Below are 17586 nucleotides of genomic sequence, written 5' to 3'. Positions count from 1 at the left end.
CCCTGTGCCTCAGTGCCACATCTACATATTTCCTGAACATCTCCAGGGAGTGACTCCACCACTTCCCTAGGCAGTGTGTGTACCAAAGCACGGCCCTGCCAGCGTGGGAAGGCCACTATGTTGCCCAGGCAAGGTGGGATGGCATTGCTGCAGTGTGGTCTTCCAGCATTTCAGTCTGCACAGCACTGTGCAGTGAACAGATAAGGTGCACTGAAAGTAAAGCAAAATAGAAAGGAAGCTTATCATGCAGGAGAATGGATCTGAAGATTACAAACCTTGTTGCCAACATACCAAGAATTCTTACAAATAAGCTCCTCTTAATATTCAAGATGTTTAATAATTCCAGTATGATCATGAAAAATCCCACCCCAATTTTTGTTTTCTAACCCTGATTTCCTTTGTCATAAATTCACTTAATCAGTCCTTGTATGGGAACTGTTTGAGTCACAGCCTGAACCACTGATAGATACCTGAGGCAAACACTGAGTCAGCTGCAGGAGCACAGGTGAAGGCAATGCACTGTGTGACCGGAAGGGGTGGAGCCTGGCTCATTTAAGGGCTGACCACCACTAGTGAAGGATCTCTTGTTGGAGATCCCTCCTCTGTGGAATTTTTCCCTATGAGCCTTGATGCTTAGAGATGGGTGAGCATTTATCTTTATATTGTCTCTTTTCCATCCTGATAATCTTTCTAATTACACCCAATATAAAATAACAGTACCACTTGGTATTATTCATTTTATTATTCATTAACTTCACCTTTTACAGTCCTCATCCTCAGTTTTAAAGTGATTTCACAGTAATCACACAAAAATGTATTCCTTGTATTACCTAAAAATACAAACTCCATAACACTGAAGAGCATGGATGTGTCTGCTTCCCTATAGTGGGTAACGGATGTAGCTTTGAATTGTAATTCCTCTCCCTCTTTCCTCCTCACCCTGCAGTAAAAATACTTTATCTACACTTCCTATCATTTCTTAACTGTAATCCTCTCAGTCACACTTATAAAGTGTGCTCTACCCAAATTATATAGTGACCAACTTTAGTAGATTTTGCTGGTATTAGCGGGAAGGCAACACAACTGTTCTACCTATTTAATAAGGCCTTTGATTTCTATTTAAAAGCACGTTTCAGGGCTTTGCTAATGACCACAACAGAAATGCACATATAAAGGATAGCAGGTTTTACTGAGGTGAAGAAAATGCTCCACCAAATGGAAGCTCATTAGCATTGTTCTTCCCTCTCACTTTTCCAGCCAGCTCACTATAGGAGACAGACTGTTGTTGTTAGTAGACTCTCCAGGTGAGATTTTTCAGACAGAGACTCTGACTACTTCTTTAGAAGAACAAAAGATGCTCTTATGTGATAAGAGCTGGCAGGCTCCCAGGCCTCTTTCTTTTCTGTAAAGAAGGAAAATTCTATGAAGTTGCTTCTGGCTTAATTCCATTTGTTTCTCCTGCAATGACAATTAGTAGGGAATGAAAGGACCTATGGACACTGAGAGTTCAGTTTCCTTCGGCAGTGGTCTTGACTGGAAGCAAACACGAATTGTTTCACTGTAAAGCAACAGATAAACACTTATCTGAAATACACACAATAAACAAAATGTACTTGCATGAGAATCCTAAAGCACAGACTTGCTTAGCAAAAAAGAAAAGCAAACAAACAGGTTTTATCATTGCTACATCAAGTGCAGAAATTGTTCAACAGTACCTTAAGATCCAGGGGATGGTAAAAGAGAAGGGTATCACACAGCAGTCAGCAGTGCCACCTGACAGGTTTACAATAGATATTCCTACATGGAATAAAAGTCTGTTGCCATCTTGTTCTAAAAAAAAAAACTCCACTGAAACAGTTATTACTTTTTCTAGCATTTATTTCAGTTAGATGAGATGCTTCGTTTTGCTGTATTCACTTGTGTGTTCCCTCTGCAGTCCTACCATGAGCGACCACATTACTGACTACTTGGCTTCTTTGAGATAAAAATTCATGTTGTTTTTCCACAAATACAAATCACGTACACTGGTTTAACTAATAAATTATTAAAAAGCTTTAACATTATCAAGCTTGAAAAACAAAATTCATGTTCTTCAAAATGTAAAGATAAGAATTCAAAATCCTATTCCTGAGCACCAGTAAGAAGAAACAGTCCTTCTGGCCTTTTTTTCTTCCTTTAATTTATAAATAATTCGGTGAAAAAAAGTGCCTTTATCTTTTGAGCTACCTGCAAAGGTTCTTATAATATTCTTGTATCACTTTAATTAAAAAGATGCAAGTAACCTCATGTTTCAAGTTTTTGCCCAGTATCCCATATTCCACTCAAAATATTATATGCAAATGGTATGAACAACAGTCCCGCTTCGAACTAGCTCATCATTATTATGAAGAAATTTCACAGGCACTAATTTCCAAAACTATTAAGAAGGTAGAAGGAGACAACCCCACCAAACAGAAATCTGGCACAAAATGCACGCGCGTATGTAAATACATGAATTTGCTTCAGGAACAAGCAGCAAGTTATATCAAGGACAAATGCAAAGTTTATTCCACATGTGCTACAATTAATCAACATGTTAGAGGAGTATCAAAACTTGTACTATTAACATATGGCAACAGTTATCTTGTTACAATACACTGCAATAGGTAAGCCCAAATGGAGAAGTTTTAAGCTGCAGACAATGCAATTGCATTAAATCTTAGTTCTTCCGGGTCACGTTCCATGAATTTCTTGCAAACTTCTATTGCATCCTGTGAAAAAACAAAAACAAAAACAACATAAACAACAACAGAACGGCCACAACTATAAAATCATACCTTCATATGAATAACTTCAGTTGCTTATTCAAAAAAGCAACTGAAACATGAAGATAAGCTTCACACAAATTATGGTCAAGATGTACTTTTCCAAAAGGGTTACTAAATAATATATCACAAACATGCACAGCATTTCTGATCTGAGTTGCCACTATTCAGGACTATTTCTATATAAGAGAACAAATTTTCAGAACCAGAACAGTGATTTTTGTGACAGAGTATTATTTCATGCAACAGCTGTTTTGCTTGCCTGACTTTCCAAACACATTTCTGAAGTTTACCTTTATTCTGAAGTACTGCTTTATTCTGATTTTTTCACTTTGTCTCACAATGAACAAAAGATATGTGGGTTAAGTGAAAGATTATAAATAACTCCTTTATCTCACTTTAGGGTGCAATACGGAGAACACGTTATCAGTAAAACAGAAAAAAAAAAGACAAAAAAAACCTCTATCCAACTTCTTCCCTTGCCCAAGCAAACACAAACTGCATGCACACTTCAGGGATGTTAGTAAACATTGTTAAACTATAAAAAGCTTTTGTTTGAGTTTTTCTGGTTTCTCTTCCTCTTTGTAAAACTCTTCTAGCCTGGATTCTGTGGAAGTCAGATGCACAGACTTCTCCCAGCTTCCACTTACTATTTTGTCAAGATAGCTCCTTAATTGGATGTATCCCTTTCAGCTCCTGACACAAGCACCCAACAGAAACCATAAAACCGGACAACTTGACAATTTTCACATGGTCTGATAGTGATAAGACAAGGGGTAATGGCTTTAAATTAAAAGAAGGGAGATTCAGGTTGGATGTTTGGAGGAGATTCATTACTCAGAGGGCAGGGAGGCACTGGCATAGGCTGTCTAGAGAAGCTGTGGATGTTCCATCCCTGTAAGTGCTCAAGGCCAGGCTGGATGGGGCCCTGGCCCTGAGCTGGTGGGGAGCAGCCCTGCCCATGGAAGGTGGTTGAAATTTGGTGATTCTTATGGTTCCTTCCAACCCAAACCACTCTGTGATTCTGCAGCAATGATTGGTAGAAAGGAAGAAGGGGCAGAAGTAGTTAAGCGTTGGAAAGCATATCAACTTTGTTCTACTTTGGCATACATTAAACTATAGCTAAGTCAAACAAAAGAAAAATGAGAAATTATCTTTTCAATGCAATCACTTCCCCTCATATACAATTTGAAATCATGTACAAAAAAATCTCAGCAGAGAAGAAAAGTCATTTTGATCTTCTGTTACGCTTGGCTTTTCTTACACTTCCTGTTCTCATATTACGATACTCTTTCAACCATCACAATCACAATCCAAACGTAAATATAAAAAGACTGGATTTTGTATACCATTTATGAGCAATTTCTATTCCTACCTCTAAAAAAGAATCATCACTAGTTAGCCCATGGTTTATTGGAAATGGCTTGCGTCCATCTGTGGAAACATAAAGCAGTATTGATGCATAAATCTATAAAATTAAAATAGAAAAGTTCTGGGTTTTTTGCCAATAAAAAAATTTGAACAGATTTTTTTTTTGCTCTTCACTTACAGAAATGCTACTTTATTATTCATAAAAGTATTGCACAAACTATGACAGGCAGCTAGCTACTCCCTAATTTCCTCCTCCAATTGTTACTGTTTTAACAGTCATCATTATGTGCATTCTGTTATATTAAAAATACCTGAAGTGATACCTCTAAGGCTCTGTTTGAAAATGTAAGGCTATGAATTGCAACTTCTTTACTGCTGGTATGGCACTTCAGTTTCTAAAGTGGAAAAGAACAATTTCAGTGACACTGGATTTACCCAGACAGACTGCTGTGTGTCTGCGGGCACTGATGACCACCATCAGGGACTCCATGATGACTTGATCCAACCTCACTGCTTTAAATGGCATAACTGAAACATTATTCTCATTTAAATGAAACAAATAAACTCCAATAACAGAAATTTGAACAACATTAAAAAATAGTCACTATAACTACTTTTTTTCCCCATTTGCAATATAATAACACTATAGCTCTTGGTATATTTAAAACAATTCTATTAATAGAAATATGTCTAATGTCTAAGGTTACAAATGAAGAGTAGTGCTATGAGAACATTTGTCACGATATCTTAAGTGTTCACTAGACCAAATTCCTTTTTAGTTCTGTCCTCCTTTTAAAAGATTTCCTTTCCTCATGGATTCCATTGAAATCAATAGTACATCCAAATGACACTTTTCATAACTGAAAATAGATTTTATGCTAAAGTATTTTTATATTTAGAATCATGAACGCCCTCTTGTTCATATAAAATCCAGAACTGAAGATATAACAATGCAAATTCCTCTGAACATGCCAAGGAAACAAACTGAATGCCCAGTATGGTTGCAAGCTAAATTTAATTAGATTTTTTACATACAACTTGGCAGAATCGCATTTTAATTTCATCTGCCTATAAATAACATGTCTCCTATGGCAAAAACATCAGAAGCATTTTGCATTCATGTGGTTCCCCAGCATTTTCTGCATGCCAAAGCCCACATGCTGGCCACTGTGACTGAAACCAGTGAGTGAATCTAAAAAACTTTCTCCCGTTTTCCTACTTAATTATTTTTTTGCTTTCTTCTGCTAGTTCAGAGAGATGTTATTTTAAGAACAAAGGAAATGGTACCAGCTTTCTACTATACAGCTGAACTAAACTAAATGCTTGTTTGTGAGGTTTGTTGGTTTTGGTTGGTTGTTTTGTTTGTTTTTGTCAAAGGAAAGAAACTGAAGTAGGTTTTATTCTGCATCAAGCTTATGGCAAGTAGCAAAATACAATAAATACAATAGTGTGCTCTTTGAGGAAATTTATGCACAGTGAAAAAGTAATACAGGAGTAGCTGCAAACTGAACAAAGAGGAAGCCCATTCCTCATGCACACACTGACAGACATCAATAAAATAGAGGTGTGTGCCTACTGTCTACAACTGACCATTGATATTAACCCTCAGATTCACCTTTGGATTAATACAAATTTGTAATATACTGGTTCTATCCCAGGTTATGATTAATTGTGACCTGCTTAATTACATGGCAATGCTTAATTATATGTTGGTCGAAAAAAAAAAGTAGCAAGTGTACTTTACCCACTGTAAAATGCAAAAAAAAAGAATATGTTAGGAAGGATCAGTGACTTGCAGTTTTTAAATTCACATCTACTTGCTAGTTTTCTGAAGTGGCTGCAGCAAAGTCTAGTTGCCCAGCAACATGTTTTAGATTGGAGTCATTAGAGAATATCAGAGCAGAACCTGCTGCTGAACAATCTGAAGTGGGGAAAAAATAGCTTCAACCAATTCAGAAAACAGACTAATGTTTTGAAGTTCACTGATCTACTGACCATTAGATTGAGACAGATATTAAAAAATAACCAGTCTATAACAAATGAAGTATATTATTGTCTTCTAGTATTCTACATATTTCAATTTTAACTGTAGCTGTTATTAAATAGCATGATGACACTTGCAAAACTGCATACAGTTCATTTATTTATCAACTCAAGGACATAAGAATAACAGTACTTTTAGGAATACGTCTGTCAATTTTCTTGCTTCCTGTGTTTGCAAATAATGAAGGAAGTTCAGAGTCACTATAGTATTGTGTGCCATTTTATCTTAATAGAAGAGAGTTGAGGGAAGAAGAACAGAAAAAAAGCAGTGGGAAAGTAGCTGCAGTTATTTGACAGAAGCTCTCCCCACCTCCCCAAACTCTACAATGCAAAGAACCTGAGCCTTACATTAAAGCAAGTAATCTCATCTCAAACTGGTAGTCAACAAGATTACTACTTGTATTTGTTTTTATACAATAGTAGAGCAGATATAAAATGTTCTTACCCAATTCATAGAGATGACCACCTACGTTAACTAATGCAATAAAGTGAAGATCTACTTTTTCATCTATACTTGGTGCCTGCAAAACAAACAAAAACCACACAGCATTCACTAAAACTCATCCCAATAGGATTAACGAGAATGTATCATAATACACAAAACACCTGCCCAAGAGATAGCAACTGAAAAGCACATTCTGGATTTGGACAAAATGGAAGACATCACACTGCAAACATCATGAAACATAAGGAAGCTTCCTGCAGATACACATATCATTAATATCACCTCACTTAAATGGAAATATTTGCAATTACAGTTCTATATAAAAGCTTTATTTTTCCACTACTGAATGGAAATACTGCCAACTCAAATATGTTAGCACTAAAAATAGATATTTATATAAACAGCACCTCTTTCACAAACCCACCTCTCCTCACAAAGCAATACAGTACTGAATTCTGATTCTACAGTATTTTAAAACCAGAAGTCTTCACTTAGTCAAAGTGAATACAGGTCGAGGACAGTTAACCTGTTCTTTCCTCACAGAGGGCAGAAGGAGATGAAACTCCCAGAGTAACATTTACACATCTCTTAAACTGGAAGGAAGGATGAAAAACTGAGAGGTATACAGAGCTGCATTTGTCTCAGAGACTTGTGGGATTTCAAAGCAGCATTGTAAGAATCATTGCTGCATATTGAGAACGGACTGAAGTGTACTGATGGCACCGAGTGCCATGAAAAAACATGCCTAGCTGGTACAGATCTACCTAGCCCAGTGTTGCCAACTGCAGAAAATAAATGCTTTTTCAGAAGAAAAACAGGGCATGCACATGGTTGTACTGTGCCAGAACACTCCCACCATCAGGCCCACTAAGATGTGCTTCTGAGCCATAAGCTGCACCACCACTGTTATGTTCAGTGATGGCTTTATTTCCCTCTGAATTTGTCCAGTCTGCTACTGAGCTCTGATTCACAATTAAGAAGATACTGTTTGTGGGAATGGGAAAAAGCATTTCAGTTATTTCTAAAGAAGCTATCAAGAACGTGACTTGTATTTCATATATTTTCTCCTCCCACCTTTACTCCAAGGCTTTTGTAAGTATCTTAAAGCATCTCAAAAATCTAAACCTGGCAGAAACAGATTACTATACAAAATGAGTTGCAGAGATCTTACATTTACACCACATTTTTAAGGCTGTGAAAACTTTCCTTCTTCCTTATGGTCACAAAGAAAGACTTTGAAAACATGATCTAAGTCGATGAAATGTGGCAAATAATCAAAGCAATAAAGCAAAGGACAAGAAGGCACCATAAGTCTTTCAACAGAACAAGAATGCCGAAGATGACAGCATTACAGAAGAACTGTCAACAGCTTATAGAAAGTCTGTGTAGAAAGTTCAAAAAGGACAAAAGAAAAAAAGGGGAAACCCACCCACATACAACCTCCTCCCATCCTCACTGATGCTGTCTGTCCTCCATGACCAGTTAATATATGAAAGATTAAAAAAAAATGCTCTATTTCATCAGGTATAGAGTTTAGAAAGAACATTTCTGCAGCTGAAAGAGGGGATTTTACACCAGAACTCCAAGGAGTCAGTTTTCCTTATTGCATACGTAAACTGCCTTGAGAACTTTGTTTTAATGAAGACTAAACAGTGCCAGGGCTTAGAAAAACAAACAGTCCTAGAGTCTGCCTACCTCAGCTGTGAGCTTCCCCCAAGTTTCAGTGCCTTCCTGACAACAGCTGACAATCAATGGGATTAACAACAAGGTGCTGTAGATTAACTGTTTAGAGGTATCTAAACCATGGTGCCACAAAAAATTAAAGGAAGGCATTGCCACCTAATCCCTGAGCAGGGGTACGTCTTCATAGTTTCTGACTTATCAATTAAAGCTACCCACTGTAAAATCCAGGCTTAAGGAATTTCAAGGTGACAAGGAATACGACCATCAGTTAGTCTCACCTTATGAAGGGCATGGCTTGCAACAGAACTACCTTGGCTCAAATGGACATTAGCTAGAAGAGCTTGAAGTATCATAATTCTATTTTGAGATCTGCAACATTTGGTTTTGCTCAAATTTAGAACAAAATACAGTTGTTCCCCTTTGCCTATTTTGAGGCTTGCGTTCTTCCCAACTTATAATAAACATCTTTATAGAGAGAGACATGTGACACGTCTAGAAACTTAACTTAGAATGTTAAGTCTATATACAGCTAAAGGATTGATAGGGAAGCCATCAAAAATGCATAATTAACTTTTCTTAGCATTTATTTGAAGACAGCTGTAGAACACTGCCAGGACTTGGCACATGTCTAAGCTAAACACCATACTTCTGTTAAACGCTATTGTCATAGTACATTAGAAATGTGTTTTCACATTTTAAACTCCCAGTTGTCACAGAAGAAATAAGCAGCCTCATGGAGAAGATGAAGGTACCTGGCTATTATTACAGTTTCCACAACCTGCTTTAATGGGGAGTTTCCTTCCCTCGTGATTTCATTTAATCCAGATACTACTAAACCTATTATAGGGGGGAACTATTCTTGAAAAAAATACTAATTTCAATCACTTCTGAGAGTCAACTATTTGTATAATCATAAGCTCAGAACAACAGTGTCTGAAGAGTAGAGACAACCTAAAACTGTTGCTTATGACTTAGTTGAATGAGTATGTGGATTAAGATTTCCCAACGTGACTGATTTGATTCAGAACTTGTCTTGCCTCTCCAGGAGAGAGGAGAAAAAAAAAGAGCAATTTACACACGTGTGCATTCATGCATGGACATGCACACACACACAGAAAGACAACTTCTCAGGCCAACTTCTACTTCATTGGGAAACTCGTTAATTTTAACATTTGAACCAGATGATTTTAAATTTCAAAGCAAGGGAAAGAAGAGGGAACAAGCGTCAGCTTCAGGGTGATGTCTATTGTAGTTTCCACAGAAAGCTGCACCTTTGGCCAAATTTTCAGCTTGTAATAAAGTCTGTGTGAATGCTTAGAAGAAGAGAACACAGCTCTAAAAAGTCAGTTCGCATGTTCAGCACCAGGTAGTAATATAATAACAATTACAGAGGATTTTTCTCTTGTTTACTCTTCACAAAGACTACTAATATCAACATTTGTTGCTTTTGTTTTCCACATAGAAGCCCACTGTACGGGTAGGAGACAGCAGATTTTCATTCTCACATTGAAGAAGAAAACATCTAAACAAGATCAATGTCTAGCTAGGATTCAGAACTGACTTCTCAGATGCAAGATTCACTTTTCAAGTCTTCTGAACAGCTGCAGCACTCACTGAATTAAAATATATACATATTTATTTCCCATCCAGAAATGATAGAGGATATATCAGCACCTTGGGTAGCAGCCATTTTCTACCTTCCAGCCCCTCTCATTCTCCCTATAACAAACAGCCTTGTCACTGCTAAAAGCATTCCAATGTCCGCAGAGGAGACAGTCAGGGTTTTGGACACCACATTAAATGACTGAGTCCTGATCTCTCACAGGATTTGACTGCCTTCCTCTGTGAGCCCAAACATTTCAATTCAACAATAAAATCACCTTCTCCCAGCAGACAGCAACTGTTTACTCTTCTCAGGCATTACTTCATATAATCAAAATCATACCTCTATTTTTTCACTAGCAGATTTCCAAACAGTGATTTCTAAAATAGCATTTCCCACTCTTTTTAATGTCCCAACAGTACCACTTCCCACTTCCTATAGTACTAAAGAAATGCCTTAAGTTTACCCTTCACCACTACATCCTCATTACTTTACTCATGAACTACAGGACTCTTCTTGTTGCACAAATCTTGAGAAACTCAATGGTACACCCCTAAGTGAACATGCCCAATCACATGAGCTGGTCTAATAACACTTCTTTCATCTGCATACCTGGGGCAAGCACACCACTGGGGAAAAAAAAAAAAAAAAGAAAGTCTGCCTTGCTCATATGATAATACTGAGAAATTCCTCACCTCATTCTGCATAAAATTTATTTATAGAAGACCACAATTTAAAGACAGATTTCAGGCAGCTTCTTCCAATGGAATCTTGTATTGTTATTACTTCTACTTTCTACTTAAGAAGGTGGGGTGAGGTGAGAGGCCTCACAAACCAATTTAGTACAACACTTTGTGTTACAGGTAGCGATCAGGAAAACAAACACAAAAATAAAAACCAAACACAACAGCACCAACAAAACGCACTCCTCAGGATCAGTCAAGAAAATGATATTGAAGGTCTACCAAGTTCTGGAAGAAGTAAAAACTGATAAGGAAAATAATTTTGCAGAATCTTGAGGAACTCAGTTTGAAGCATCTGTAATGTCAAGATTATGCTAAAAGTAAATAATAAGTCTAAGAGAAGAAAAACTACTACGAGTTCATATGCACGATTTCACTCAGTAAATAAGAAAACAAAGAAAAATTTATTATAAATGATATTTGCACAAAAGGACATTAGCATGGTTTAGATCCAATGAGTTTTGAAGAGGAAAATGCTATGCATTTGGCACTGGGTAGACTAGGCAACTGTAATTTCCATTCTGAAGCACAGAACATGCATACACTACCGTCAGGCAAATGTACTGTGTGCCTGTGATAGGCATTTGAATCCTTGCTAAAAGACTGCAATTAGAACAACGATGACTGGAATAATAATCACAAGTTTCAGAAAGATTCATTTCTGATTCACTCTCACAAAACAGTCACGTCTCTATTCATGATCAATGTACCACAGGGAGCTTACTTTAGTCGAGATACTCCAGAGCTTCAAAGCCAAACACGCACAGCTTACTGCACATAAAGATCCACTGTCCAGTTAAAAGACAGGTGCACAGCAACTGTCTCAAGAATGAGTAAGAAGTTCCTTTGGTAAGCATTGCCTGATGTGATTTTCTAGCATGCTAGACCCTCTAAAGCTTATGAATTTTAAGTCTCAAGCTGTACCTAGAACATGTAAGTGGCAGGTTAGCTGCAGGACAGCAGCATCTGATTTTGAACAGGAGGATGACAAGCAAGAAGGTGAAATTCAGAGATGGGCTCTGAATTTCAGAGTTTTCAGAGATCAGCAACCACAGGATCTGGATACAGAATGTTTACACAAATAGAAATCAGCTGTAAATAAATGAGAGGGATTGTTCAGCAGTAAGCAGCTCTCAAGAGGTATTTCTTATGTTTTTAAGAAACAGGAACATTATTCTGACACAGAAATCAAAGGTTGTGCACACAGGGACAAAAAAAGAACAGCTTGTCTCTCATTTGAGAACCGTAAGAAAAGAGAACAAGAAGAGATAAGTGTGATGTATAAAAAGGAAAATAATGATTCCAAGGCAAGCAAAGTCACTCATCTACAAGAATGGATGAACTGGAAGAGCAAGAGATCATTACTAATGTTGAATTGTTCCTCAGCTACTGTAATGAAGCATGTTGTTACCTAGGAATCAAAAGATTCACCACATTTACTGCTGATTTATCAGGTTTGCACAGAACATTTCAGGACAGCACTTTCAATTTCTATTATATGTTCTTCAGTCATCTGGAGATCTTATCTAAAATATCAAAGAAATATTACAAGTATGGAAAGTGGTTTTATTTAAAAAGCAGAAGGACCTAACACTGACTTTCACTCTTAATTTTAAAGCAATTATTCTCTGTTGTTGTTTATGCCTAGAAATGTACTTAAAACTTTACTTCAAAAGCAATATACAGGATTTCCCCTCCACCCCTTACATTTAAGCCATTTTTTAATAAAAGCAATATGAATGTTTTCTTGTATTAATGCCCAGAATGCTGTCTGCTCTTTGCAAATGATGCTCATTTATATATCGTTCATGCCTTTCTAAGAATATTCAAAGAGATACATTGTACAGAAGTGTAAAGACAAGAAGAACCTTTCAGTTACCAACACTGTATACTATATTCAGTGATAAATTTTCTTGCATGTAGGCCTTCAAATTTTAATCTGCCAAAGGGAGAGTTAAGGATCTAAGTGGACTTAATGAGTAATAGCTTAATGCTATCTTAGTGATTTCTGTTTTGCCAGATACAGTTCTTTCAAAGGGCACCTACTTTTGAATGAAATTACAGCTTGTAAATTATCAAAACAAATGCTCACTGCTAATGGATGAGGAGCTGCTTTCAGAAATCCTCTGAAGTAAACTAAGACTACAGTAGTCAGTAGTGATTTTTAGCATAATCATGATATGCTCTAACTTCTATCTTTGGTTATGTCATGGTCAATTTAGTGTTGAAATAAATTGTGACCATAGCACAGTACAGAAATATTGTCTATTTTGTGCATGCAGTTTTTTCTACATTTTGAAGATGCATTTGTGCCCTGTGAGTAAAGAATAGGACAACAGAAAAAAAGGGGGAAAATAAAAAATGCTTTAGCATGTTCAATGGCAAGTATTTGAATATCTTCACCTTCAACTAGAAGGTCTGCCTAGAAACTGGATAAAGAAACAGATGTCAAGTGAGAAAATACGTGAGCCCTTTGGAATTAAAAGAAACATTTCATCATATTGAAACACCCAAGGATCGTTAAGCAAGACTTAGTATAAAAGAAAAGGAGGCTAGGCTTAGGATATGAGAACAAAAGGCAGATCTCAAACACAGAAGAAATTATGTCATTTGACAAGAAATGAGAAGCCCCTTGGTTTAGCAAATCCAAATGAAAGATCATGAAGATGAGGTAAAAAGAAGAGGCTGGATTTGGAGCCTGTGGACAACAACAAAAGAAAGCCACTTCATGAAGGGTAAGCTTCATTTATGCTTTGAAAATGATTTGCACATGTCCTGAATCAAAAAATACTTGGACAGCAAAACATGGAGTGATGTACTCTTGCTGTCCAACATGGGGGAAAGAAAAAAAAAATAAGGAAGAACAAAATCCTAAGAATGGCTGAGAAAGGACCCCAACAAAAAATTATATGATGCCTCGAAGACTCAAGTGTCTGACAGAATGCCGTTTGTGTCAGAGTAAGAAAAGACTGAAGATGGACTACACTTACAACAGAATGAAGCCCAACAGATGGAAGGCGTATCAAGGGCCGCCAACGACGAAGACGGATTGACGGACTGGTAGCTTTTGCAGGACCTACATGATTACGTTTAGCCCAGGAGAGGGATGCAGACTGACACAATGGTGAAGCCTTCGTTCTGCTGTGGCTAACCTGAGGCTGCGATGAGGATGGTGGTGAAGACAGCGAGGACGATGACGACTACATAAACATTAGAAAAGAACATACTTAGCTCACTTGAAGTAACATACCTAAAAAGGCAACCGCAAAGATGTCCACTATTTATTACACCGTCCTTCAACTGAACATTTCTACACAGATAATAGCCAAGAATATGTTGAATTTGAATGAGATGATAAAAGAACACAAACTAAGCAAGGACCTGGTCCAAATCTGGGGTTTATCACCTAACAAGATAGAGGTTATTCACACCCAGAGAACTTTGTAATATGAATATAAGTTATCTGAATCATTCTAAAGACAGACCATTGGAAAGCAAGGAGAGAGGGGATCAAAGTAACTTCTCATAGAAGCAATAGCTAAGAACAGCAAGAGTTATCAATCTTTTCTACAGTTACTAAAAAAAAAGTAACAATTCTTTGGTAATTTGGGAAAGCTATGTTGTGCTACTCGAGGATTTGAAGTGAACTGTGTAATTTGTGTGAAACGAGGGTTTCTTTACTGTTCCATGTTTAACATAAAAGGAAAGCAAAGAAAAAGGGAATCTTACCGTGGTGAGGTATGCAACTTCCTAAGTTTTTCACCTATTCTTCTAAAATAGCAGGCCAGTGGCAGTATTGCCATTAACACTCAGGATCCCTTTAGTATCCGTGGTAGCAGTAGGACTATGTTAAACCATTCAAATTGTTACTATTAGAAGAAAGACCACAGAAGTATTAAAAATGACTCTCAGCTGCAACTGACAAAGTTACAGAAATTATATTAAGATCAAAAAGGACCATTGTGATGATTTAGTTTTGATCTTCTGTCCCACATAGGCCACAGGACCAATAATATCTTGTTTGGATTAGAACACATTCACAAAACAAATTCAAGCAATCAGGTCTACAGCTACAGGCACAGTAACGTTTTCATGTGGTTCAGTAAATGCATTAGTCTTAAATGATAATGGCTTCTTTTCTACTTTTGCTCAATGATGCTATGAACGTGGAACGGTAAATTACATTAGTCCTTCTAGACAAGATGTCAAAGCAGAGGTTTACATCTAGCTGATCATCATTACTTTCTCCACTCCACTTATAGAAAAATCCTCAGTGTCATCTTCAGTCTGTCAGATAATCCCCCACTTTCTCTCAGGAAATAAACTTCTCTTCTGTGATAATTATATAGATTTAACTGCCCTCAGAAAAATAATCTTTGTTTGAAGCTAATCTGGAAGGCAACGCAGACTATTCTGTGATGTCCCACGCTCACCATTAACTTTCCTTTTACTTTTCTTTTAATTATCTATAGATTTTTAACTCATATTTTTATGCTGCCTTCCATATCACTGTTAGAAACTGTTTAGTGCTGTGGGTCTTACAAGCAATACCTGCAGAGCCCCTCAAGAAAACATATGTACTTGTTGATGAGATTCCCTACCCAACTGGACTGAGACATACCTAGTTGCCCTTGAAAAAAGTTGCAGATTAGCAAATGCCATTCTCTACAATAAGTCCCACATTATGTACTCAGAATAATATTTTTAGTAGACTTTAGAAACTGAGCAGTAGGTAGGTTTCTCTGAAAAAATGATTTTCACTTTGTTTAATCAAAGCCTAAGCACCAGTCAAAACCACTTTTTTATTTGCAGCGTTTTTGAAGCATTTTACCTTCTCCCCATTCAGGTCTTTTTTTCCTATCAAGACTGGGATAATGAATTGCTTCTGCCTATTCCCATATTGCTGATCTCAAAACACAAGGACACACATCAGAATTCTTCATGAAGAAGAAGCACCAAGTACAGAAGGAATTTTAGGGCTCAGAGATAAACATGAAGTATTAACAAGTCTCATAGACTGTCCACAGAACCGAGTTCTCCAAATTTTTTCTTCCCCAATTCTGATTTTCAGGCGTTCTGAATCTCAGCAGCTCTGTAGAAGAGGACAAGTATTAAGTCTCCAACCCAAAGCGTAACTGTATGAAGAAGAATTCCGCTTTGACAGCACTTTTAAGAAACAGAAAAACATACAGATGAAGTACAGTAGCCATTAGATACTTTGTAATTTACATTATAATATATATGTTAGTTATATAAAGCAACTACCACCAATGGCTTATCATCTCCAGATGAGTCTTCTTCCTCATTTTAACTTTCCATTCACCAAATCATTTTAAGTTTTATTTACTGTACTGCTTAATATCCTTGTGAGATCAATCAGACAAAGAGAAATTCTCTCTCCACTGAAAATGTACTTCTGCATTGTAAGACTGAAATTTCAAGAGAAAGCAAATAGGAATTCTGCCAAAGCAAAGTTAATATTGGATTCTAATTAATTAAGGCTGTAATGGCCATAAAATTCCAGTCACTGCTTTAATAATGAGCATAAATTAAGCTGTTGTCAGCTGAAGTTGTTTGCAACTGAATATTAAAAATACATATATTGCAAGAGAATTACATGCCAGTATTAATATGAAATTAATGCTAAATACACATAATCAAATAAAGGATACAAAGCAGTATGCGTCACATTTAATTTAAAATGTGGAAGACAAATCAGAACCTTAAACATTCTATCCAGACAAGACTCATTAACAGCTATAAAAGAATTAAAGTAACTTCGTAAGATGAAAAATAAATATCATGAGAACATGCTTTAGTGCTGAAAATTATAACATTTCAAATATTTCAAGCGATAGGAGAAAAAGCATGAAACAGAATTCAACATTTTTGTTAGATAAACCAGTAAGCACATTAACTTAATAGCAATGTATTTTTGCATTATAGACTGAAGAATTAAAAGTTTTCAAGGAATAGGTCCAAAAAGAAGGTCCAGGAAATCAATTTCTGCCCACTCCAAAACTTATTTCTATGTACAGCTGCTATTAAAGCCTAGAACCTTTTAAATTTAAGATCTCAAAAACAAACAAACAAAAAAAACCAAACAAACAAAAAAAAAAAATCCCACATGCTGTAAAGTTTTCACAGGCCCCAAGAAATCTGAATGTTTAATAATGCTGAGTAGCTCAGGTCCCAGCTCATATCCAAATCTATAAGGCTCTAAAAAAGATCTGTGTGCTTAGTCCAGACAATCTGTCACTTCATGCATAATGCAGTGAAGATCTGACAGAACTGAGTGGTGTTTGCCGCTGCATAACCATTTATTTCCAAGTAGAAATATTTATTACTGATTAATTTTCTAACGGTTACAAAAAACTATTCACCTGGAAGTGCAAGTTCAGGGCACTCCTTCAGTAGAAAGCCTATGCCACCTCACTCTCTCAGCCTCTAAGGAGGCATCCTCGTCTAACAACTGACAAACTATGCTGGAACCAGTACTTTCTTCTTTCCTCTATTTCAAGGTACTACCACTGCATAGAAACAAATGCCAGGACAGAGATCAAAGGAGGTCTGACTGCATATCACCATCACCGGAAACTTTGGAAATAGAAGCAGATAAAATACAGTCCCAGTCTTCATTTTCAGAATTAGGCATATGAACAACTCTGGGATCAGAGAGCCCTGTCACGTGTTCTTCTTATGCTCAATTGAGCCATCCATAATCACATAACTCCTGCTCCCAACAAACTGCTTGTAGCCATATTACATACTACATGCACAGTAAGCCCTGTAGCAGAGACAGAGGAATGTTGAAAAGACACTAAGAAATAACTTTTCTGGCCAAAAAGGCAACATAAAAGTTATCATAGCTTTAAGATTATATTCAGAAATTAT

At 36.8% G+C, this 17586-nt stretch overlaps 1 protein-coding gene across 1 annotated transcript in view; it reads right to left on the bottom strand.

Annotated features, from left to right (window-relative positions):
- Positions 1-1109: 1109 nt before the first annotated feature.
- UCHL3 (ubiquitin C-terminal hydrolase L3) overlaps positions 1110-17586 on the bottom strand; it is a 28028-nt gene continuing 11551 nt past the window's right edge. The window contains exons 5-7 of the mRNA XM_065744085.1: positions 6664-6739; positions 4180-4238; positions 1110-2750 (exon numbers count right to left, since the gene is read on the bottom strand). Coding sequence (XP_065600157.1) covers positions 2667-2750; positions 4180-4238; positions 6664-6739 — 219 coding nt within the window. The 3' untranslated portion in view covers positions 1110-2666. The remainder of the gene's footprint in view (positions 2751-4179; positions 4239-6663; positions 6740-17586) is intronic.

The sequence above is a fragment of the Cyrtonyx montezumae genome, unplaced genomic scaffold (genome assembly GCF_038088225.1).
Source record: "Cyrtonyx montezumae isolate F1298 unplaced genomic scaffold, pur_monq_1.0 scaffold_3, whole genome shotgun sequence".
NCBI classification, from domain to species: domain Eukaryota; kingdom Metazoa; phylum Chordata; class Aves; order Galliformes; family Odontophoridae; genus Cyrtonyx; species Cyrtonyx montezumae.
Note: the sequence above shows the minus strand (reverse complement) of the source record. Positions and strands in the feature narration are given on the sequence as shown.